The following is a 23,269-nucleotide window of genomic DNA, read 5'->3' on the forward strand; positions in this document are numbered from 1 at the left end:
AGCCCATGGAGATCTTTTTGGGGCTTTTGCTGTTCATTTAATTTGTCAAAGTCATTGTAGTCAATTTGATAAAGTAAACCTTATGACATTTTACGTTTCATTCCACAGAAATACCTCAGGAGCTTTTTCTCTGCAATGCTGAAGTCTCCATCATCTCCACTGCACATTGATAAAGTGGGGCTAACGTTGTCAAAATACACCATCTGTGAATTCTCACCCTTCTTCAGGAAAGGTGTTTTTGACTACAGCAGCCATGGGACCAGCTAAGTTTTATGCCAGGATCCTTATGCTGGAGGAGTATGGTTGGAGTGATGCCTTCACTTTTGTGCGAGAGGAATAAGGAAAAGAAAAAAAAGTGTCTCCTCCATACCTGGAAAGTTGCATCCAAACAAGCACCAATTAGAGACAGCTACACCCCCACACTATCATGTGTCCTTCACCAGCTCTCAAGTTAGTGCTTGCATTCTCCTGGCATGAGGTATACAGACATTTTTGTGTAAGTTGTTCTGTTAAATACTGTACAAAGATTCTGACTCTTGTGATGAGCTTGGATCCCCTCCTTGGCAGCAGTGCTTCCTTCCCATTTGCTCAGATAATTTGTTCTGGCCGTTGCAGAGCATCTCATGTTTACCATGGCACTGTGTCAGGCTGACAGAGGGTTTCTAAGCAGCCTTTTGGTTTCTGTCCAAGCTGTTCCTTAAGAACAGTTCCTCTTTTGTTTCTTTATAGAAGTAACATGTTTAAGGTAATGCTCATACTCCACTGTTGTTTCATTTTCTTTCCCTTCCAGATACACAGTTTAACTATTTCACTGTATAACTGTATAGTTTTTCTCAGAAGAATTAAAGGGCCTGGGTAACCTGAATGCTTACAAAAATACATGCAGCAGGAAGAATATAATTTAAAGCCTCTCAAAATCTTCCACGCTTGGTTGTTTGAACACCAAACAAATGAACAAATCACCCACCATTAATAAAGAAGCAAAGGAAGCAGTAGTTACTGAAGAACATGGTCAGCATCTTTTCAGATTTCATAGTCATTCAGACTGTAAATAGAAACTCTGCACTGTACAGAAATAGCTATGCATAAAGCTGATGCAAAGTGCTATATATTGTTTTTTAAATACCTTCTTCACAATAGTTGTAAAATCTGATGTTTATTTGCATCAGTTAAAATTTGCAGGATTTAAATAATAGTACTTTAAAATGACTCAGGACTTATTCAGACTTGCACATGTATATACAAGTAGAACTCATTTTATATTGCTGCAGATCCAAAAATATGTATACACTATGACTGGAATTGAGTATGTATACATGCTAATGTATAATTGGTTGTATAAAAATCAGAATTGAATGACTCCCAGTTATTAAAATGCATAATGAAAAGTAAGTTTTGTGTGCCATTTGTTCAGAGTGTGAAGCATTTTTTTCTGAGTTGACATCACTGACTGCTGGTAAGTTGTGGTAATCAAAATACTTAATGTCATAGAAAATTATTATTAAAACCTAAAGTAACAACACTGGTGGCATTTTTATTTCATGACCTAAATTACAGGAACAGTAGTGTTTTACATTTAATATGATACATTCATGGTCCTGGGGGAACTGGCCAAGGAAGTGGCTAAGGGCACTATCCATCATATTTAAGAAGTGATGGCACTCTGGTGAAGTTCCCACTGACTTGAAAAGGGGAAACATAACCCTCATTTTTAAAAAGGGAAATGAAGAAGACCCAGGGAACTACAAGCCAGTCAGTCTTGCCTCAGTGCCTGGCAAGATTATGGAGCAGGTCATTTTGGAAACTGTGCTAAGGCTTATGGTAAATAATGCAGTAATTGGTGACTGCTAGTATGCCTTCACTAAAGGCAAATCATGCCTGACAAATCTGGTGGCCTGGGAAGACCTTCTAGAACCCCTTCCCATACCTACAGGGAGCCAGCAGGAAGCCTGGAGAGGGACAAGGGCATGCAGGGATAGTGGGAATGGCCTTAAGCTGTTTTTATTAGATATTAGGAAGAAATTCTTGACTATAAGGGTGGTGAGGCACAGGCACAAGTTGTCCAGAGAAGCTGTGGGCAGCCTCTTCACTGGAGATGTTTGAGGCCAGGCTGGATGGGGCTGTGAGAAACCTGATCTAGTGGAAGGTGTCCCTGCCTGTGGCAGGGGCATTGGAACTAGAGGACTTTTAAGGTCCCTTCCAAACCAGGCCCTTCTATGATTCTATGATGATGTATAAAGATAACTGGATTCCATTACTAAGCATAGTCTGCCACAATAAGCATCTCTAATTAAAATCAAAAAAGAAAAAGAAAGAAAATATTAGAATGGATGATTGAAATTTTTAGAGTATTTTTATTATTTTGATTCATTTCAGGGAAAACAAAAGTTTGGGTAAGATTTTTAAGCCCTATTATCAGCAGGGTAGGATTTATTGCCTTTGAATAAGTCTGACACTATCTGACTCTAGCTGACTTAGGTATCTCAATACCTTTGATTGGGAAGCTAAGCATTCCTATCAAACCTCTTTGATTATCAAACTGTTCTTTTTCTCTGGGTCCTGGATGTTCCTGGACTCCCTCATGCACTGGAGCACTAACTTTGCCTGTGCTTGATCACTAACAGGGACCCAGCCTCATGATCCTTGCTCTGCCTAGTGCCTGTATTACACCTCTCCACGCTCTCCCAGGGCTCTCTGTGCACATTTCCTCCCCATGACCACAAGTCTGTGTCTTCCCTTCCTTCTTCATTCTGCTATTTGGCTTTGCTTGTGCTTCCCAAATCAGAAGTGGAAATTGGATGCTTGCTGGGTTCCTATGGTGAGCTGAGTAACTGGAGTTTGGTGTTGGCGGCAGGTTAATGGGAGATCGGTAAGTGCATTTGGCCGTCTTGCTCTGAGGCCCATATGAGTGCTTCAGAGGCAAAAATTTGGGATGATAAATGACCCTAAATACCACTTCAAAGCCAGTGACTATTCTGTTTCTCCTCCTTTCTTGGCCTGTTCCCCTTCCTACCTCATTGCAATGAAGTATGATAAAGAATTAATGCCTCAGAGTCTTTAGAAAAATGATTTTGCATAACTGTAGAACATTATTTCCTGTGTGCCACTTCTAGCAGGCCAAAAAATGGCAAACTGCTTTATCTGCTGCACAGATAAACCCATTTCCTGCAGTTGTCTTTCCTGAAGAACTACTGGTGCGCCAAGCAAATCTCCATCGCACCACGTGGTGAATGCTGGTTGTGGAAAGGCAAAAGCAAATAGGACTCCTAGAGGTAAGTATTTTGTGTCACTTTGGATTTGGAGAACCTGTTCAAGAAAAACTATAGTTAAGTCAAGTGAAAAATTTGAATATTAATGTTTTCCCACTTGAATTTAAAAGAAGACTTGTACTGGATTCCTGTCTACAGTACAAATTTATTCAGGGAGGACCAGATGCTCTGGTGGTGTAAACCTGTCGATAAGGTGTTAATTTATGTTTTATCTGGTTTATCTGACCTGCAGTGTTAAATGTGTACATTGCAAGTAACAAAGTAAAGGTGTGTTAATCACTCTATTTAAATGTCATCAAGTTAAAAGCTACAGAGTTTTGAATGTAAGCATGCGATTAGGACCACAACCCCAGGCTACCAGCTTTTCCCACCTAATCTATCTTTCACTGGTATCCACAGTTTAATCAATGATGGCAAACTCATGCTAAGCTAGGAGGCATCTTTGAATAATTGCATCATAAAAAATACGATGGCTGTTTATAACCTACAGTCTTTAAACCCAGACTTCAGGAGAAGCTTTCAATAGAAGCTGAAATGCATGTTGAGATTGCTAGCCATTTTCAAGATGTTCCAATTGCACATCTCTGTAGATATTCTCAGGCTCTAAAATTCTCCATGAATTTTATTTTCAACATACTGACACTTCCAACAACATTTTGAAAGTTATTTTCAGGGTGGGTTTTTTTTTCAAAATGCCTCAGTAGTTGAAAAATGTCCTTAAGTAAAACCTAACTTAAGTATCAGTCCTATATATATTTCAAGCAAAGTGTGTGTTTAATTACTTTACTATAATGGGGCCATCACACCCATGCAACTGAAATCATGCCTCCTTAAAAGTCACCAAACCGCTTGGCTCATATCCTTGCTGAGCCTACAGCAGTTTTTCATCAATAGGATTGCACAAAAAAAGGCCAAAAAGCACACTGGGGGTGGTGCTTGGCTTTTTTCCCTGCATAACAATATTATCAAAATGCAAAAAATCTTTGAGCAAAGCCTTCTTGTTGGTCTTGACCCTCTGCTCCTTTAACTACAAGTGCTTTTCCCCTGAATATGCTGCTGCTCATAGGTAAAAGATTGAGCAGCCCTCAAAGCCCTGCTGATAAATGGCTCCTGGCAATCTCCTTGCTCGTATAGGTGGGAATGAGAAATAGGGTTGTATTAGACTGTGATAAAGCTTGAAATTTTATATGGTCCCAGCTCACAAAAGCCCCAAAATTGGAAAAAATAAATTATTTTTAATGTAGCAAGTTTCTTATGTCCACCCCTGGGTTTATTTTCTCTGTGTTTCATTAGATTCTGGAAAAAAAAAATGTTTGATAAGCTAAAGAGCAACTTTTTTTGGCTTTCAACCTCATAATGGGAAATAGATGTTCCTTTGCAGGAAAGGCTTCATGAGCAATTAAGATCTATGCAGTTGTACAGGCCCTGGTCCAGTTAAAGGCTTGAAGTCTGTATATATTTTCTTGGCAAAGCTGTAAAGTGAATTTTTAATGTACTGGGTTCTGCCACTTTTTAAAATTGTTGTTTTATTATTTTAAGAGATTTGTTATAATTGGTGGCAGACCAGCATGCGGTTGTAGATGTAGCTTTTTTTCCTAGTACAATGAAAACAAAGTTGATTAGGAACAAAAATTTCATAAAATGTAATCAATTAAGGTTGGAAAAGGCCTCTAAGGTCATCAAGTCCAGCCATTAACCCAGTGCTACTGTGTCACCAATAAAGCATGTCCCCAAGGGCCACATCCATGCATTATTTGAACATTTCAAAGGCTGGTGGTTCCGCCATTTCCCTAGGCAGCCTGTTCCAATGCCAGACTACCCTTTCAGCAAAGAAATCTTTCTTAATATCTAATCTAGATTCCCCTGGTGCAACTTGAGAAAGAAACAGGTAGGGAAAGTGAACTGTGACCTGAAAATGAATTTTGTGGGAAATAGGTAAACTTCCTTATGCCACCTGTCTAGTGCAGTTAAATCCATAAAAGAGGTTATCCAACTGGCTGAAAATACCCGATCACAAACAATACTTTTCTTTTTGAGATTGAGTTTCAAAAACAGTTTTAAAAGGAATGTGTGGGGATGCCATATTAAGGGAGAACATTAATGTTTGACAAAATGGAGGCAAGATTTTGGATCATAAGCTTTAGCCTCATGTCTGCAGTGTGTAACAAGCCTTAGAAGCAAAAATGCAAGTGACAGCATGGGAAACCCTGTATCTTTTTTCTTCTTTACTACTTCGTTTTCTTTATCAATACTGACACTTTTCTCCAAAGTCATGCTGACATTGGAGCATGTAGCACAGCTTTTTCACTCACACAGAATTCTGGCAGCATTTTGTTGGTTGTTTTTTGAAACCAGTCTCAGAAAAAGAAATAGAAGAAAAAAGTTTACAGACTCTTTCAAAGTCCTTCTCAGTTTCTTTTGATAGCTTTTTCTATCATCTCATAACAGTTTGTCTGGGTGGCTTGTTCACATTCTTTGTAAGTTTTCAATTACTTCCATTCTGTAGTCTTGTTTTACAAATGGTTTATAAGAATGTGCTGGGAAGAGCTGAAGAGAAAGCAAACCCTTTATTATATGACAAATGGTAGTTATCATCTTCTGATAACTTGTTCTGATCTTCTGTTGCAAAGTGCAACATGCAGTTTTGATCTTTTTAGATCTGAGCCTTCAAAGGTCTTGCACACTACAGCTTTTTGGGGTGTTATTGTACTTTTTCATGATCATTCCTACATTCTTTTCCATTGTAATTAATGTCTGACATGAGCCTTTCTTCAAACAATGTTTTTGAGGGGAGAGAGCCTTCTACTTAATGTTACTGCCTTGTTTAGGTCTTTCTGGGACTCTGCCTCTTGTCACCATCCTTGCCCACCAGTGTATTTTGTCCATATTAACCTGTTTTAGTGTTACCTTGAGACAAGGATAACCTCTAGTAATCTGTTTGTCTGTTTCCTTAAAGGCATGGATCAAAGATCATCAATTGAAATCACATTTTAGTTGTGTTCTGCAAAAATCAATGTTCTTGATTTTTGGTATTGGGAATTACAAAAGTCAGAATCTCAAAAATGAGCAGGTGAAAATTGTTGATGATGTTGTTGTTGTTCTACCTGGGAAATCAGTGTGTTTTCCGGACTTCTGGATCATGGTTGGTTTTTTTTCCCAAATGTGAATACCTAGGAGATGTATGGGTTGCAAAGTACTCCTTTCCATGGTGCAGAGGAGCATGCTGATAACAGGTGCAAAAAGAACCTACTGATAATGAGAGCTTCAAGAATTGTTCTATGGAAACTAATGATGTATGTATGATATCACCCGTTTTTCTCACTGAGTTCAACAGGAGATAAGGCAATGGTCTACTGCTGAAAAAACAAACCATGGCACATTTTTATCCATAAACGCCTCAAATTCTTATTATTTTAGTAGCTGAGCAACAGGAGAATAGTGCTGGACCATGCAGAGGCAGTGGAGCCCTCTGAAAGATTACCATAAGTGGGTGTGAACAATTAGTTATATATCTCAGTCTGTCCTGTGTTCAGATCTGTCCTGTTCTGAGCTTGGGAGTGTTCATTAATGCAGTGTGGATAAAAGAAAACGCCAGTTCTGGGAAGCAAGTGCTTCCAGGAGGTACCGCAGACACCCTCTGTGCTCCAACACAGAAAGGTTGCTCAGCAGTGTGTGAAATCAGAACTTTGGACAAGCTTCCAAGCTGCTTGAGCGTATTGATTCTGGCACCTGCTTTCATAAGCAGGTGCTCAGGTTTATGTGCCCAGGTGAAGTTACCTCTTAACATCTAAATTACATGCCAGATTCTGGCTGTATCTATTGTGTGAGTAGCACTAGGTGTTGTTAGGAAAGGCAACAGAGAAGGGAAGTATGCAAAAAAAGTTGCAAGAAAATTAAAAAGAAACCAACCCAAACCAAACAAGAAAAACAAAACCAAGTGCTTGTTCAAAAACCAAATGTATCACAAACTTCTTAATCTATGGTAATTTAACATTTGCATAACATTATTTACTGAATGGAACCAGAATTGCTCCAATTTGTCAAGTCTATCAGCGAATGAGAGCATCTCTCAGCACAGCTCATCTCATATGCAAGGGGATTTCACTACCCCTGTTCTCTTGTAGTGGTGGAACAGGGTTTTAGGGGACTGGGACTCCGCTGGATGTACTGACAACATGTATTTCATTCTGTGTGAATTAAATCAAGGGTGGAATTTAAAAGTCATATGGAGTAATCTAGCTTTTAAAAGCATAATGAGATTTTACAGGGCAAGTTTTGGCCTGTTTATTAACATTCATCTGGCATCCTGCATACTGCAGGACAAAAGGCACAGAATAATTTTAACTATACCATTATGAAGACTGTTGAATTACCTTTGATAAGGCTGGTAAATGAGACTGCCTTGATGATACTCTGGAAAAATCAGAGACAACAGGACTCTCTTGGGTTAAGTGATTTATTATCCAGGCATGAAGGCTTGGGCTGTGGTTATTAAGGCTGCACAGAGCTCTCTGCTAGAAATTTCTTGGTCAGCATCTGTCCTGGTTTAAAGGATAGGTGTCTTCCAAGGAAGGCAGGAGGCTCCCTTGGAATGGAAAATGTGACCCCTTTCCCTCCAAATTATTATAACTTTGAAATTAAGGGGCTTTCAGGCAAAGATACGGGAAAATGAGTAACAGTTCTTTACTAATACATATATGTATAACAAGGCAAACAAACAACCCCCAACAGCAGCAACAACAAACAAAACCAGGAACCCAACAGCAGCCTTCTTTCGGCCTCAGGCCCTTTCCCCTTCGGTGCAGTTCTGCTCACAGCCGGCAGGGGTGACGGTGGATCCAGGTTAGGCAGGGCAGGTGTGATGATTCCCCCGCGGCTGCAGGGGGCACTGTGGCGCGAGCTTGGCCGCATCTCCACATGAGTAATGGCGGATGCACCAGTGGGAGAAAGAGAAAAGGGGCTTCTTTTGCAAACTCATGGCGTGGGGGGCAGCTGGTCCTGGTGCCAATCCAGATGGTGAGACAGACTATAGCAGGGACTTTGGAGCAGCAGGCTGGAACAGCAGAGATGGCAGGTGCCCCAGGGTGGCAAACGAACTGTAGCAAAATCTCAGAAGACGTATCAGGAGCTGCGAGGGTCAGGTGGACATGGGGTGTCGGGTTAAAGTGAAGCAAAAAACCTGAAGCAGTGGCAGAAAAAAACCAGCAGGGCTGGGCAGCACTAACTGGGCTCCCACAAACAGCTGGGAGATGCTCCCTCCCTCTGGAGGGAGGGAGGGAGGGAGGGGGTCGGAGTCCCAGGTTTCCCCCTGAGACACCTGAGTAGATGGTGAGGGTCCTTCCCAGTGAGGTCAGGTGTTGAAAAGGTCCCAAAAGCAATTGCTACTTTTATGAGCAAAGCCTCACTCACGGTAGCAGTAAAGGATGGAACTCTGCGGTGGCAGTGAATTCTCCCCACAGCAACAGCATCACCATCTCACCTCCAGTCCCGAGAGTTAGAGAGGAGCTGAGCCCAGGCCATCACCCCCTTCCAAAATCTCATGGTATCTCTGCCCTTCCCAAGAGAAAGCCCCCCCAGCTAAGAGAGGGCAGCCAGCTGCACCCCTTCCCCCCATCTTGGCCACTTCTGTCTCTCTTAAGTATCCTCATTACCATCTCTTAGGCAACAAATGGGAGAAATGGCATCTTCTCTCTCTCGATTCCGGTGCTGGGACAGGTGGCTGCGGGCCCCGTGCGGGGGCCAGCGGGCCACGGCCATCCTGGAGTCGATGGACCTGTTTCATCCATGGAACACAACACCCGCCATCCCCCCCCTCGCAGTGCCGTGGGCAGCCGGAGCGGCTTGGCTCTCCCCCCTCTCCACTGCGATAAGCAACATTCAACATTCCAGCTGCAAAGCTGCAAGGCCGAGGTGAGATTCACCCTTTTATTGCTCTGAAGAGCTGACAACCTGAGGGAAGAGAAAGAGGAGATGCTTAAAGCTGAAATTCTGTTGTAAAGCTATGATGTATCAGAGTATCCCGTTGTAATTTCATGAAGATATGGGGGGTGGAGTGTTCAACTCGTAAGCAAAAGCACCTGCGCTGAGATAGGCAGATGCTGACGCAGCTGAAATTTCATGAGAAGTTTGGACAGGGAGAGATGGACCAGATGAGGACTTTTGCTCCAAATGGGAAAGGAGAAAACCTCAGTTCCTAGGGATGCTCCCAGAGATAGTCCTAAAGATGAGGAAGACCCTTTGTTCCCAGGGAAGGAGAAGGGCCTCTGTTTTTGTTTCTGAACGGCTCAACCTTAAAATTGTACCCCAAAAAACTTCAAGAGTGGACCCTTGAAAGCAGTTGTGGGAAAAGCTGCAAGTCGGGGGAAGGGACTCACATGCGAGCAGAGAGACTCCTCTTCCTAAATGGACTGAACAATATTTGGAAGTGGGCGGCTGTCTCGTTGTGATAATGTTTTCATAGCACGAGCAAGAAGAGACTTCTTTTTCTAAATGGACTGAACAAGGTTATTATGTGTTGGAGAATGGTTAGAGGATCAGGGACATGGATTATTGATAAAGGGTACAGATCAATAAAAGAACTGTACAAGCAAAAGCCTGCACAAGAAAATGCCTCCATGAGAAAATGCCTGTGTGAGAAACAGGCCTGAGAACCAAAAGGGAGTTTTAAGGCGATACAGTCCTGTGCTGATAAAATGTACTGACCATGAGAAGGGAGGAAGATCTTTGATCTCTCAAGTCAAAACATAAATAATAGAAGCTTGACAAATGTAGTCTTTTATCTAACCCAATTATGTAGAAGTAAGAATGCGCTTTTGTAAGCTTAAACCAATCAAGAACTGACAAGCGTATATACTGATACTATATAAGTGCCTCTGTATTGCTAATAAACAAAGCTTGCTTTATCAATCACATTGACTGTCTGCATGTTTTCCCCCACCGAAGTCAGCAATTATGGAAGTGGTAAACAGACTGAACATCTTAAGGGTTGTCTTTTTACATTGTCAGTGGGAGAAGGGAGGAAGGTGGGGGGAGGGGGAGAGTTCTGAAGGTGTGGTATAATTTTTTTTTCTTCTTTTAGGTCTGTTAATAAACTTGTTTATATTCTTTCAAGTTTGGTGCCTGCTTTGCATTTCTCCTAATTCTTATCTCACAGCAGATAAACAGTAATGAGTATTTTGGACCAAACCACTACACCCTCCCAGCCTCTTCCATGGTGGTGTGGTTTGAGAAGCAGAAAAGTCCTTGCCTTAGTGTAAACACTGCTTAGCATCAGCTAATCGGTGTGTTATCAACATTTTCTCATCCTAAATCCAAAACATAGCACTGTACCAGGCTGTAGGAAGCAAAGTAACTCTATCCCAGCCAAAACCAGGACAAGATACATTGAACTTACAATAACGGATTTGTTTTGTGAGGCTTTGATTTGTCTGTACTTTGGCCAGTATTCACCGTTCAAGTAGATGCTTCTCTTCCCTTGGCAGATACCCATTCAAAAGGCAAGAAACTAGTGGTGGCAGGATGACAGAGGCAAAAGGGGACCAAGAAAGGTGATGGTGCCACTTGGGCACCTCAAGAGCCAAGTCTAACACTCCTTCCCCAGGTTATCCTGCTTGATGAAACTCAGGACTCACTGCTTACTTCCTACCACTTCCCACAAGTCATGATGAAGGAGCTGCTCTGTGGTTTCTCTGCATGTTACCAATGATGTTCCATTTCTCTGGTTCCTTTGTTCAAGCCCTTTTTAAAGTAAATCACTTGTCAGTTGCATTTGTTTTGTTGATTAAAAGCATGTGTCATTTTGATCCTTTTTCACTGCCTTGTGCAATTTGTTTACTGTTCCCTTACATATTGCAGAGATGTGGGGGAAAGAAAAGGAAGCTGAAGTACTCTTTTTTGTTGTTGTTGTTGCTCTCTCTTCCTCCAGCTTTATGATGTAAACCCTCCGTTTTCACCTTCACACAGAATTACACCTTCAAGGGCAATTTTATACTGGTTGGTCTCTAGGTAACCTAAATTTTTCATTCCCTTATTATTAAACCTAAGCTTGTAACTGAAACTGAACTCTGGTCCCTTTTCAAATTAACCCCTTGGTGCAAAATGTCAAGGGTTTTCCAACTCTTATCAAGTGGAAGTCACTGAAGCTGGAAACTTATTGACACACCAAGGAGTTAAATCTACAGCTAATGCTGTAGATTACGGTGATTTACTAATCCCATCACAAAAAATGTCCAAGGACTGATATTGTTAGGTCTTTTATTCAGGGACAGACTTGAGAGAAAACCAAACAAATTCACAGCCGTAAAAAGGAAAAATAATAAAGGGCCTGGGAGTGGAAACCAGCAGAATTGTATCCCATGTTAACAGGCCATAGGCCAAACCCAACTGCTGATTGTAAAATACTCCTCCAGTTCTCTAATCTCAGTGCAGCTGCAGTGGGATGGTGCTAGTGGCACCACAGGGGCCTGGAGTGGACTGGGCAGACTGGTCTGGAGTGGCTGGCTGCAGGAGGGCTCTTGGGTTTAGCCAAGCTCTCCTGCACATCTCCCAGCTCTGGGCATGTCCCCTAGCAGCCATGTATACATGAGACCAGCTCAGGCACAGGGCTGGGTAAGGGCACATCAATGTTCCAGAGGACCATGCCAGGACACAGGAGCAGTGAAAGGCTCCAAGGCATCCTCCTGCCCATGCTCCCAGTGCAGGAGCTGTTGACAGATAGTTTGCGTATTTGAGAAATCAAAGCCAGGATTTCTGCAGCCATGCAGGGTAACCCAGAGAGCCCTCCTTGCTAGCCATTAGCTCAGGTAACACAAACAAGGTCAGGAAAAGCAGAAAAACAAGCTTTCCTTCTGACTCTGTTGCCAAATGCTCCTTCCCTGGATGCCATCGAAAGAAGCATCATGGCCAGATGGTGAGGAGCACCCCGAGGGTGCAGGCAGCCCTGGGACAAGTGCTGCCCACCTCTGCTCCCGGCTCTGCACTGCGATTTGCCACTTTTCTCTCACTGCTCGGATATGGACTAGGAACACAACATCATTTTCTGGCTACACAGATCACACATTAGTTTGAAAAACAAACTCTGGATTGATTTAGTACAGGGAGACGGAAAGTGGAGAGAATGTGGCAGTGAGTCTGAATTTGCAAAGGATGGTAAATCTTTAGGCATCTAGGTTTTTGGAAGAGCAGGCTCAAAAAAGATTTATATGTATTGTCTCTTGCTCAGTGAAACACGGATTACAAGTAATTCTAGGGTCTGTAAGGCTGGAGACTGGCTGTCTTACCTTACGTTATTCAGAGTATGTTGTTTTCCTCTTAGTCTTGCCTGTTTTTGCTTCTACAGAAATTCCTTGACAAGGCATTGCAGCAATTTTCCCAACAGATATGATAGTCCATCTCTGGGAGCTTTAGAAGATATTTGCTCAAGGAGGCAGTGTTCCCTGTACCACCAATTTTGTGAAAATACTAAATTAGAATATTAGTTATTAAATATTACTACATAAATTACCATTTATATAATTGTAAGTCTGTCTCTACTGAGCAACCATTTTTATGGTGATATTATTATTTACATAAAAATTGCAGTACACAAGATAAATTATGTATTTCAATGTATAATTTTTGACAAGAATTTACACATGCACAATAACTTATTTTTTCTTCTTAAGCAACAGTAATCATAAGTAATGTGCAGAAACATTCATAAATACACTTGCACGAAAGCTACATTTTTTCCCCCCGTAACCTGCTGTAATTACAGTGTACATCAATTCTACCATACGTAGATACACCAGATTTTGTTTTCCCTTTTTCCTCATACAATTTTAATGACTATCCCTGCTTAGAATACAACATTTTAAATTAAAAAATTAAAAATTTAGAAGTAGTTTGTTTCCCTGACAACAGTGACAGCAACATTTAAATCCCCCCGTGTGATTTGTAAATAAATACATACCGTTGCTAATACTGGTGAGATAACGTGCCTGAGGCTAATTGTGCCATTACAAATATTTGAAGCCTGAGCTTGATAATGCAGGTCATGGTCCTTAAATATGTATGAACTGAACTAATTTAACTTTCTTGCTGCTTGCCAGCATATTGACAGAACTTTTGGTAACGGGGGCTACATGTTTGCACAAAGCAACTGAATTGTGCTGGGCACAATTGATCACATATTGATTGGGCATTGTGGGGCTTGGTGTTTATTTGGACTTGTGGTGGCAGCTCAAAGGAAGAGGCTCATGTGGGATCATGGGGCTTGTGAAGCAGATCCTGCTGTCTTCCTTCAGGCCCATGGATGTCTTCTCCTGGGTTCCAGTTGTGGGACACCCCAGTTTGGCACATGAGGTATGTAACAGAGCTTTGCCTAAGTAAGCCCTGCATAAAGATAACAGCCTTGATTATGACTGATCAGTCTCCAGGACTGGTCCTAAGAGGAACTGTGAGTGTCTGGGTTTTGCTCAGAACCATGAACAGGAGTGCCCAGTGGTTGCATTTGTAGTCTGGGGCTCTGCAGACCAGTCACAATGTCATGTTGTGGTCATCCCCCGATGGTAAGGCTGGCCTGGATGTAGCCAGAGACAGGGACCCCTCAGAGTGTCTGACAAGGGCCATCTGGACTTTTTGCATTTCACATTATTGGTTTATTAAGATAGAAGAGATGAAAGAAAAAAGAAAGAAAGAAAAAAAAAAGAAAGCTGTTTGGTATAATCATTGTGTCTTGCCCTGTGGCTATGTGAGAAATCATTGACATTTATAAGCTCCCTGTATGCAAAGTTGTTCTGCTTACTGTGATCCCAAACTCTTGGTTTTGAAATCCTATCAAGAATCAAGCTAAGTTCTAATAAAAGAAAACTCTTTATATACCCATCAATGAGCATTTCTTTTAAGCTCAGGACACCTGGTTTAGCCTGTAAAGAGCTTTGGCCAGGCTCAGGAGTGCTTTGCCTCTCAAAGCAGATTGCAGCTAGAGGTGAGGAAACCCGATTCCTTGTCTCTGCTCCTCTGATCTCCAGGTAAAGCCTTGCTGCGAAGGGGGAGTAATTCCTTCAGCACTTTGACTCGGGGCAGTACCTTGGGCTGGTGGCAAATGAACACTTGCAAACATTGCTGAGTGCTGAGTTTGGGTATGGATAGAGTGAAATGTTTAATGTTCTTTTAGTTTCTCATCTCCACTTCTCATATTCTTTCATAGCTAATGAGGCAGGTGCTGAACCTAGTGAAAATTTACAGGTGGTGAAGCTAATGCTAATTTCAACAATACTGTCATGAAATCTTGGTGGCAGAATTGTGCTCCTCTCCCTTTTGGAGTGGCACCAGTGCCATCTTCCATAAGGCTGTGTCACCTGATGGCTGCACCAGCACAGCATACATGAATTTTCTTGGAGGCTTTGGTAGATGGAGAGGTTTGTTGTCCTCATTGTGTCAGCAAAATCTTAAACAGGACTGTTGAGGCTGGCTTCAATCCTCAACATGCGCCTGCTGCTGGGCCTTGGGTGAAGTCAGTGGTGTTACAGTGTTTTATAGAGTGTGAGGCACTCACCATGAGCTGTGGGGAAATATAATCATAAAAGTGGCATATTTTAGGGGGATGGAATTTCAGCAGCACAGAACACTGCTCCTGCAGGGCTCTTAGCAGGGCTCTTAGCTGGGAAATGGGCTGCCACCAGTCACCTAATAAAGCTTGGGGCAACGTGCTGTGATAAACCATGTTGGAAAGTAGGAAAAGCAGACATAAAAGGAGAAGATGTAATGAGAAAGAAAAGGCTTGAAAACCCAAGCATCATGGTTCAGATCACATTAAAAGCATTATTTAGATGTGAGTAATGGAGTCAGAAATTCTATATCTAACTGGACGAACAATGTGCTGTCCTATTACAGCAAGTTCTGCTTAAAACTTTTTAGATTTAACATGCTGAAAGAATGTTACACTTAGCCAGCCTTGGTCCATGCCAGTAACTAATTTGAGTGCAATTAATCTGAGTGAAGATGATACCTTTTGTCAGTAACAGGTAATCCTTCCTAGCAAAGGTAAAGCTAAGCAAGCAGTTGAAAGAGAAATCATTAGCAACACTCCTCTTCTACTGCAGTTTGTCTTCACATCCTGTTACTTCCCTGGATAGATGAGCTAAACAGAGAGAATAAAAAAACAGGAAAAACCCCTTTGTGAGCTTCTGCAGCTGGTCTTTCTGGTTGAAAGGAAAGCTCCCCTTTGTATATGTTGATATTTCTTAAATGAGATGCTTTGATGGTCCCTTAGGGATTTAGCTTGTCTCAAAATGAATGCGTTAGTTTAAAAACAGTCTAGTTTTTAGTGGGCAGCAGAAAGCTGCTCGAAGCTTCTATTATGTCCTGCACAGAGCCAATCGCTGAAGGCTCTGATGATAGGCAGGTTGGTAGCCCAATTAGAAGAGTTGATAACGTCTCTGTGATGACATATTTAAGAAACAGAAAAAATCATGAAAACTTCTCTTTCTTCCTCCCTTCTGAAGGGTGGTGAGGGGTGGCACGGGGGCCCCCGGGATCCTTCCCGGCACGGCCACTGAGGCCCTTTCTGGCACGGGGCCCTGGCTGTGCTGCTGGAGCAGCTATCCCAATGCCGCAAGCAGCTATGCAGCCGAGACCATGTGGCCGGGACCAGCGCCGGGAGCGCCCATGCAGCCGGGGCAGTGCGGCCGAAAGCACACGGCTGAAGCCCTCTCGGGGCCTGGGGGGTGGAGGGGGCGAGGGCCCTCCCAAGGCAGAAGCCCTCCCGAGGCCGGGAGCGGCGTGGCTGAGGCCGCCTGTGTAGTGCTGACAGGGAGCACGTGGCCAGCCACAAAAACATGGTAAACAATTCCCCGACACAGAACACAGACAAGATCAACCTTTTCAGTGCAGCGAAGCTGTGTAAGAATTTTTCAGTTGATACAACTTGAAAACAATAATACCTATGGACAACAATTTTCTTCAGAGAAAAAGAAAAGGACATGAGGAGAACCAACATGGCGGCATTGAAGTCAGTGAAAGGAGAGAGGAGGAAGAAGTGCTTCAGGCATCGGAGCTGAGATTCTTCTGCAAGCCATGGTGAGGACTATGATACAACAAATTGTTTCTCTGTAATTCCTTAAGTGCATGGGGGAGATGCAGAGATTCACGCGCAGCCCGTGAGGAACAGTGCTCACGCTGGAGCCCGTGGATGCTGAAAAGCTGTAATCTAGTGAGGAACTTGAACAGAGAGAGAAGACCCTTGTTTTTAGATATAGAGAAAGAGAGCCTTTGCTTCCAAACTAGAACAGCTTCTCCTTAAAAGACTAAACCTTATGAACTAAAATGGCCCACAATGTGTAGTTTTGGGAAGACTGCACTGTTCATGGGAGGGACTCATGTTACAGCAGGTTGGGCGGGCTGCTATTCATTAAAGTTAAAAAGCCACGCTGGAAAAGTTTGCAGAGAACTATCTTCCGTGGGAAGGATCCCATGGCACGGCAGAAGAAAGAAACTCCTTTCCTTAAGCATACTGAAGGAAGATTTTTAGGAAGTGAAAGACTGACCAAAACCCCATGTTTTTGTCTCCTTGCGCAGTCAGTGGGAAAAAGGGAGGGACTAGGAAGGAAAAGTGTTCTAAAAGGTTTCTTTTAGTTCTCATTATCATCTTTTAATTCTGTTAATAAATTTTCTTTATACCGTTTAAGTTTTGAACCTGTTTTGCCTTAGAATGTTTTCCCCCTAATCCTTATCTCACCCCATGAGCCTTTTGGTTTGATTTTCTTTCCCCCTCCTCTGCCAACTATAGCAGAGGAGAATGAATAAATGGGTTTTTTTTTGTCAGTGCCTGGCTTCTAGCCAGTGTCAAACCCAAAGAATGTGGAAATTAAAGGAAATATGCAATGTGTAAGACAATCATACCAGTTGAAGAAGGATTGGTTACAACTGTTTTTGCTCAGATTTAACACATTTAGATATATTTATGTCCATTACTTCTTTGCTGGAGTCTCTGTCAGAAATATGGCCCCCTTTTGGGTACCATACAGGATGCAGCATTAGACAGCTTTACACGGCTTAGCCATCCAGTGGTACCAGAGACTCTCTGGAGACCTCTGCAGTAATGTCAGTTAACCATAAAAGTTCTGCAAACAAGCATTATGCCACCTCCTTATGCATCCCCTGCTGCTCACAGCAACACAGTGATGTCCAGAGCTAAAAAATGGATGTTGGAGGCTTTTGCTGCTCCTCTGGTGATCTAAGTGGTGTTTTTCTGGACATACTCCCACATTGGAATCCCAGTTTGGGTTGTCAGATTGAAAAAAGAGGATTTAGCCTTTGGTATCCTTTCTCAGGGGAGGCTTTTCAAATTGGAATCCCAGTAGTTTGCATCTAATTCCTCTTGAGCTAAACATCTTTGCTTTCAGTTCCTGTTTGTGCTTTTCTCTCTGATGGTGTTTCTGCAGGTGATTGGGGAATCCCTTAGCTCCAGGGGATCAGCAGGCATTATTTGCCTTTTCTGTCCTCAGTTCCTCCATGTTTATTTATTTACTGACATTCCCTTGATTTTAAAAAGGAAAAGCCCAGATGTCTGAGGAGTCTGTCTTTTCTCCACTGTAATTAATTATCTGTTATCTCTTCAGGGTGCTGCATCAGTTGCTCCATCAAGGGTTGTGTAACTCAGGGAGGAGCTTCCCAAATGGAAATTCTTTCCCTGATCTCTCCGAGGGGCATGAAGTATGGATCTGTCCTATCTGTGTGAGATGGAAGGAGAAGCTCAAAAGCTCTTAGCACTGCCATCATGCAGATGTAGAGCTGGGTGCAGAAAAAGGGTGCAACAACAATTACCACATTGGTGACAGCCTTGAAAGGGAGATAAGAATTAACACAGCAGTTAAATTTAGGGGCCGGAGAATGTACCTGGTCCCTTCTCTGCAGCACCACCTAGAAAATAAGTTGTGGTGTTGAGGGATAAGACGACGACTTTCTTCCTTTGTACAAGATGTTGTGATATTTCCCAGATAGCACCCATGAGTCTTAGATAAGTCTTTAGGTGCCTTTTTTCCTAACTACAAACGATGCATCTCTTAACCCAGGGCTACAAATCTCATGCATGTCATCCATGTGGAACTGAGCTTGTTGGATCACACATCATTTTGGTTGCATGGTCACACAAGCTTTTCTGAGCACTGTCAGCAGTTGGGGGCATGCAGATCTGGTATCTAATGCTCCTTTGCACAGAGGTACTTCCTCTCTTTTGAAATTCTGTGGGTGCTCCACAGATGAAGGGTGCTCAGGGCACATCTATGCATTTAACTAGGTTTAACTCATTTGTTCTTTAATTGTTCATTATCCAGATGGGAGCAACTTCAAAGTGCTGTTCTCAGCCAGACACGTTCCTCCCTATCACTTGACTATGCCCAAAGCCTGTTTCCTGAAGAACTTAGCCCTTTTTTTCAAATGTATAGTATTTCAAAGTCACTTTATGATTAGACCAGGATCATTAGCAGTTAAATCCATTATGATCCAAAAGTGTTTGAGGGCATATTTTACCTAAGTCATATTGTAGGCATAAAGGGCTCAGCTGCAGACCACCTCCAAGTACACTCCGGCTCCACATAAAAGAAAAATAATGGGTATTTTCATTAATAAAGTGCAGAACATCATATGCACTTGTAATCTCAGAGTAATTAAACAGATGGATAGAATGTTGATTCATACCAAGACTCACTGTGCTCAAAGGGTCCTTTTTCTGTTTGAATGTGTCGCTAAGAAATCTTGTAAATAATGTATTATTCTCTAGTTAAAAAGCTGCCTTCTGGGGATAAAGCAAATAGCATTTTATCTGTTACTGTGTATCATTATATATAAAACAATCTGGTGAATTTTCAAAGGGAATAGTGTGAGATCTTGCAGAGGAGCATTTCTGGGAGAAGCAATCCAAGGATGAGGGCTCAGACTGTGATGGAGGCACAGCCCTGCGGGGGGCTCACTGTTGTGAGCTCCTACCATGTCTTGTGGTGTTGGGGGTTACAAAGCACCACAGGCAGTGGGAATTTTTGGGTTCTCTCTGAATATCAGCTTTCATCAAAGAAGTGTTGTATTTTGTACTTCAGTTCTCATGATGTGAGCAAAATGGTCACAAATGTGGTACTGCAGGCTGAAAAATCCAACAAAAAGAGCTAAGGTTGACTTAACATTTATCTCGTGATTAATATTGGGGCTGACTTGCCAATTTATACTATTTGAAAGGCCAAATTAAGTAACCTATAACATTTTTATACTACCCTTCAGATGTGGATTTGAAAGCCCTTTCAGATGTGAAACTGTCTCTTGTGATATACTTGTGATAGTGTGTTTCTGTGAATTTGGGATAATTTGGTCTTATTTTCCTATAGTGATTTTTCTTAATTCTGTATTACTTTTCCATGAGTGATGGTCTGTACATATGCACTGCTCTCAGTGGGATATATAGAACCCTGTAATATCCAGTTATTTCACCACAAAATTATCTGTATGGGGATTTCACCTGCCTGAAATCTGGAGAAGGGCATGGGTACAGAAAAGGACTGACAACTGAGAGGTGTTATTAAGAAAACCGAGCCAGGAAATCCCCCAGGAAGAAGAGCAGCTCCATGTATTCTCCAGCTGAATTGGCTCACAGGTCTTCAAGAAAATATCCAGCTTGGGAGCAAAACAGGGTGCCTTTCTGCTGCTGGCTTTTAAAAACGATTTTTGCTTGAGTAATGCCAAGCTCCTTTGATGTAAATGTGTACAGGAATAGTATCATTGAGTGAACATAGAACCATAGAACTGACTGGGTTTGAAGTAACTTTGGAGATCATTTCATGCCAACCCCTTCACCATATGGGCAAGGATGTCCCCCACCAGGTCAGTTTGCTCATGGCCCCTGGCCTTGAACACTTCCAAGGATATCTATGATCATTTTATGATTTGTATGTATAAATAAGCACCTGTTGGGAGAGGTTGTGGTGGTGACCATGAATTACTTGGCCCAGGAAGGCTTGGAAGTGATCAAACAATCCCCAAGCAAATCCCACGGCCAGGTTCACTCAGCATCTCATCCCATAGTGCTCCTTTCCCCCCTTGCTCAGAAATAATAGGTATAATTTTTCACCAAGATACAATTTATATGGCATACAAAATCACAGCAGCAATAAGACTTAAGCAGTATACTCCAGGAATCTCAATGCTTCATAAAAGTAAATGTAGCAACAACTGCTGTGCACTGATACTGGCATCTCTGGCTCCACTGTAAATATTTTTTCATACTACCATTAAGGAGGAAATTTTCTGTGAGCTGATGGTGGTTCAGTCCAGCTCCCTTGCCAAAATCATGTCATTTTTTGCTTTACATTTCCTCCCCTTAATACACACTCATCTTTTGTACCCCAAAACAGGGTAAATGTTTTGTTAAACCTCAAGTGCCTGACCGTCTCCTTGCAATACAGAGCTTCTTTCTGGTTCAACTTTTCCCAGTTCCTCAAGGTTTTTTACTTCTTCCCATTTGATGCTATGATCTCACAACTGTGCTGATAAAGGCTTTGATTTGAAGTTCATATCTTACTCTCCTATGGATATTATGTGTCTGTGTGAGCAAACCCTGATGCCTCCACCTGTCTATCAAATGTTGCAGATAAAGGTGCTGTGGAAGGGTTAAGGGGAATATGGTCTGGAAGGGTGCCAGGGGATTTATGTGGCGATGCTCTGAGGATGTGCTTGAGAAGTATAAAGTGTGCTTGTCAGCTTTCATGTCTATGCTTAAATTCAACTCATCTCAGAACTTGTGAAAAATAAAAGGCTTTGGAGGAGCACAGGATGTTTCCCTTGGCAGTCCAACGTAAATCACACTGTAATTGGCTGTGCTCACTCCCCACATCCACCTGGAAAAGAGTGTGCTTGTGGAAGTGGTGATATTTAATTCATGCACAAGCATAATTAAAGCAGATTCAATCTGCAAAATCATCTTGGGAAAGGGCTCTGAGAAACCCCTTTCTACTTCTTCCTGAACTTCCTTCTGGATAAAGGTGCAAGGCAGAGACTGATAGCAGTCCTTCATCTGCTGAGATTCAGGTGTGATTTGCCCCTGCATCTGAGGTGAACAGCATCAGTAACCAACAAAATCGGACTTAACAGAGAGAGCAGCAGAGCTGAGGGAAAGGTGGGATCAGGAGACTTTTGAAGGCTGAAGTTCTCTCAGAGAATGAATGGGACAAGATAAAAGGATGAGATCAGTGACAAGATGAAGCACAGAAGTTGATAAAAATCCTCAGACTTTGGAAGATTTACCAGAACCTAATAAAATGCAGCAGGTTTCCCTCACCAGGGCCACAGGACTGAAAGCGGGATTGACAGCACAGGCAAGCCTTTCACCTGAAAGCAAAATTAGGAAGGCATGGAAAATAAGCAATCCTAGGGCTTGGAAAGCCCCATGCAAATGATGCTGAGGCAAGAACCAGAGGAAGGTTGTTTCTATGCTGGTTGAATCAGCTGAATCGGTTAGGTAGTAAAAGGCTTTGCTGTCCTGATCAAAGCCAAATGCTGTGGTCGGTGTTCACTTCATCAAACTACCCTTGGATCTGGGAGGCATTCAGAGAACAGCAGATGTTTCCTGCTTAATAGTTCTTAATGACTTTGTCAGAAACCTGACTCAGGCTTATAGAGATGCTCTGAATCCCTTCCTCACCCTGCAGACAGAAGCCAAGTCTTCACAGCTGTGCTATCAATGTTTCTCACCTCTGGGTATGTAACCACATCTGTGCTCTCTATGGCAGGTCTTTAGATCACTACAGTGCATTCACACTGACAGAATGGGAAAACATTACAGCCCCTTGTATTGTCTTCAGTCCTGTTGTATCTAGGACTAGATATCTAGGCTTTCTTTATGCTGTTTTCAAAAAATATTTTTAATTTTTTAGGTCATCTCATTGTTGCAGTATGTACATTTCACTCAAAAATAATACTTCAGAGTTAGTGTCAAGAATGTTAACCGCTCTTTTGCAAGAAGATCATTTATGTGCAGAGTGAGGAATCTGGCATGGGGACTGATAAAAAACAGAAGTTGGAGAGCTCAGGAGGAGAGGCTTAATTAGCCTTTGAGGTTTTCTTTTAACATTCTTAAAAAATTACAGATGTTCTCCATTAATATATTATGGGCCACTGAATAACTTTCATTTATGTATGTCAGTTTGACCTAAATTTTGTCCGTGTTATATCTCAGAGAGATTGCAAGTTTGAATACAAGTAGGACTGGAAGATGAAGATTCACCTTGATCCTGGAAGATGAATCTTCCAAGAAGTTGATTCAACTCCAAAGCCATATGGTCATGATCTCCTCTCTTGCAGGAATTGGGAGGCTTTGATGCCAAATTCTTGCTTTAAGACTTCTGAAAGGAGGCTTTGCTCCACTGCATAGCTGAGCCTGCTGTGGATAAACAAGGAAGACTAGATGCTGCTTTCCCAACCTTACACTTTGAATGTGGTTTAACTGGAGGCTGCAGATGAAAAGGCAGATTTGCTTAGTCATTCTCTTTCGGGAAATTACCAGAGTCTTTGAGGAACACTGCAATCCTCTAGGCTCATTGTCCCTCTGGACAACTGGCAAATTGGCTTTTTAGAATTTTAGCATGTACCTAAGAATCTAAATAGGAGAAAATTGTGTTTAGAAGAATGTAATGCTTCCTCAGAGCATGGGGGTAGCCAAGCCAAGGGCTGAAATACTGAACACCAATCAGGGGAGTGGAGAACAGGCAAACACCTAGAGCCTTTTGGTATCAGAAACATTTTCTTTCTTATTTTGTGTGCATGTAAAGAAGTCAATTACTTAACCAAACTGCTCTGCAATTTGGTACAGTGAGATAATTGCCTTGAAATTGAAAGACAGGGCATGAATTTTTGCTTGCTATCAGTGTTCACATTCTATTTCTTTGCTGTGTTTTGGTTTCCAACCTAAAAAAAGTAAAGTTTTGTCATGTCCTGTGGCACGGACCAGCCACAGAAATGCTTGACCTTTGGCCCTTGCC

The 23,269-nt window shown here is 42.2% G+C and overlaps 1 protein-coding gene and 1 long non-coding RNA gene across 9 annotated transcripts in view; one reads left to right on the forward strand and one right to left on the reverse strand.

The window, feature by feature from the left end:
* KIF16B (kinesin family member 16B) overlaps window positions 1-1,392 on the forward strand; it is a 161,215-nt gene extending 159,823 nt beyond the window's left edge. For 6 of the 7 annotated variants that reach the window (XM_042049366.1, XM_042049361.1, XM_042049363.1 and 3 more), the window contains one exon: window positions 109-1,392. In XM_042049366.1, coding sequence (XP_041905300.1) covers window positions 109-267 — 159 coding nt within the window. In that variant the 3' untranslated portion in view covers window positions 268-1,392. The remainder of the gene's footprint in view (window positions 1-108) is intronic. The other variant, XR_006019827.1, reaches the window with a different exon arrangement.
* A 6,598-nt stretch (window positions 1,393-7,990) lies between these two features.
* LOC121674764 lies at window positions 7,991-17,784 on the reverse strand. 2 transcript variants are annotated; one of them, XR_006019822.1, is made up of 3 exons: window positions 15,259-17,784; window positions 12,548-12,728; window positions 7,991-8,397 (listed from the first exon to the last, which is right to left on the reverse strand). It is a non-coding gene; the product is annotated as an uncharacterized LOC121674764 (long non-coding RNA). The 2 variants fall into 2 exon arrangements; XR_006019821.1 differs by having other exon boundaries at window positions 7,991-8,448.
* Window positions 17,785-23,269: the final 5,485 nt, after the last annotated feature.

This window comes from Corvus kubaryi, unplaced genomic scaffold (assembly GCF_017639235.1).
Source record: "Corvus kubaryi isolate FWS band 111438036 unplaced genomic scaffold, C.kubaryi_AGA036_p1.0 70, whole genome shotgun sequence".
Classification (NCBI taxonomy): Eukaryota; Metazoa; Chordata; class Aves; order Passeriformes; family Corvidae; genus Corvus; species Corvus kubaryi.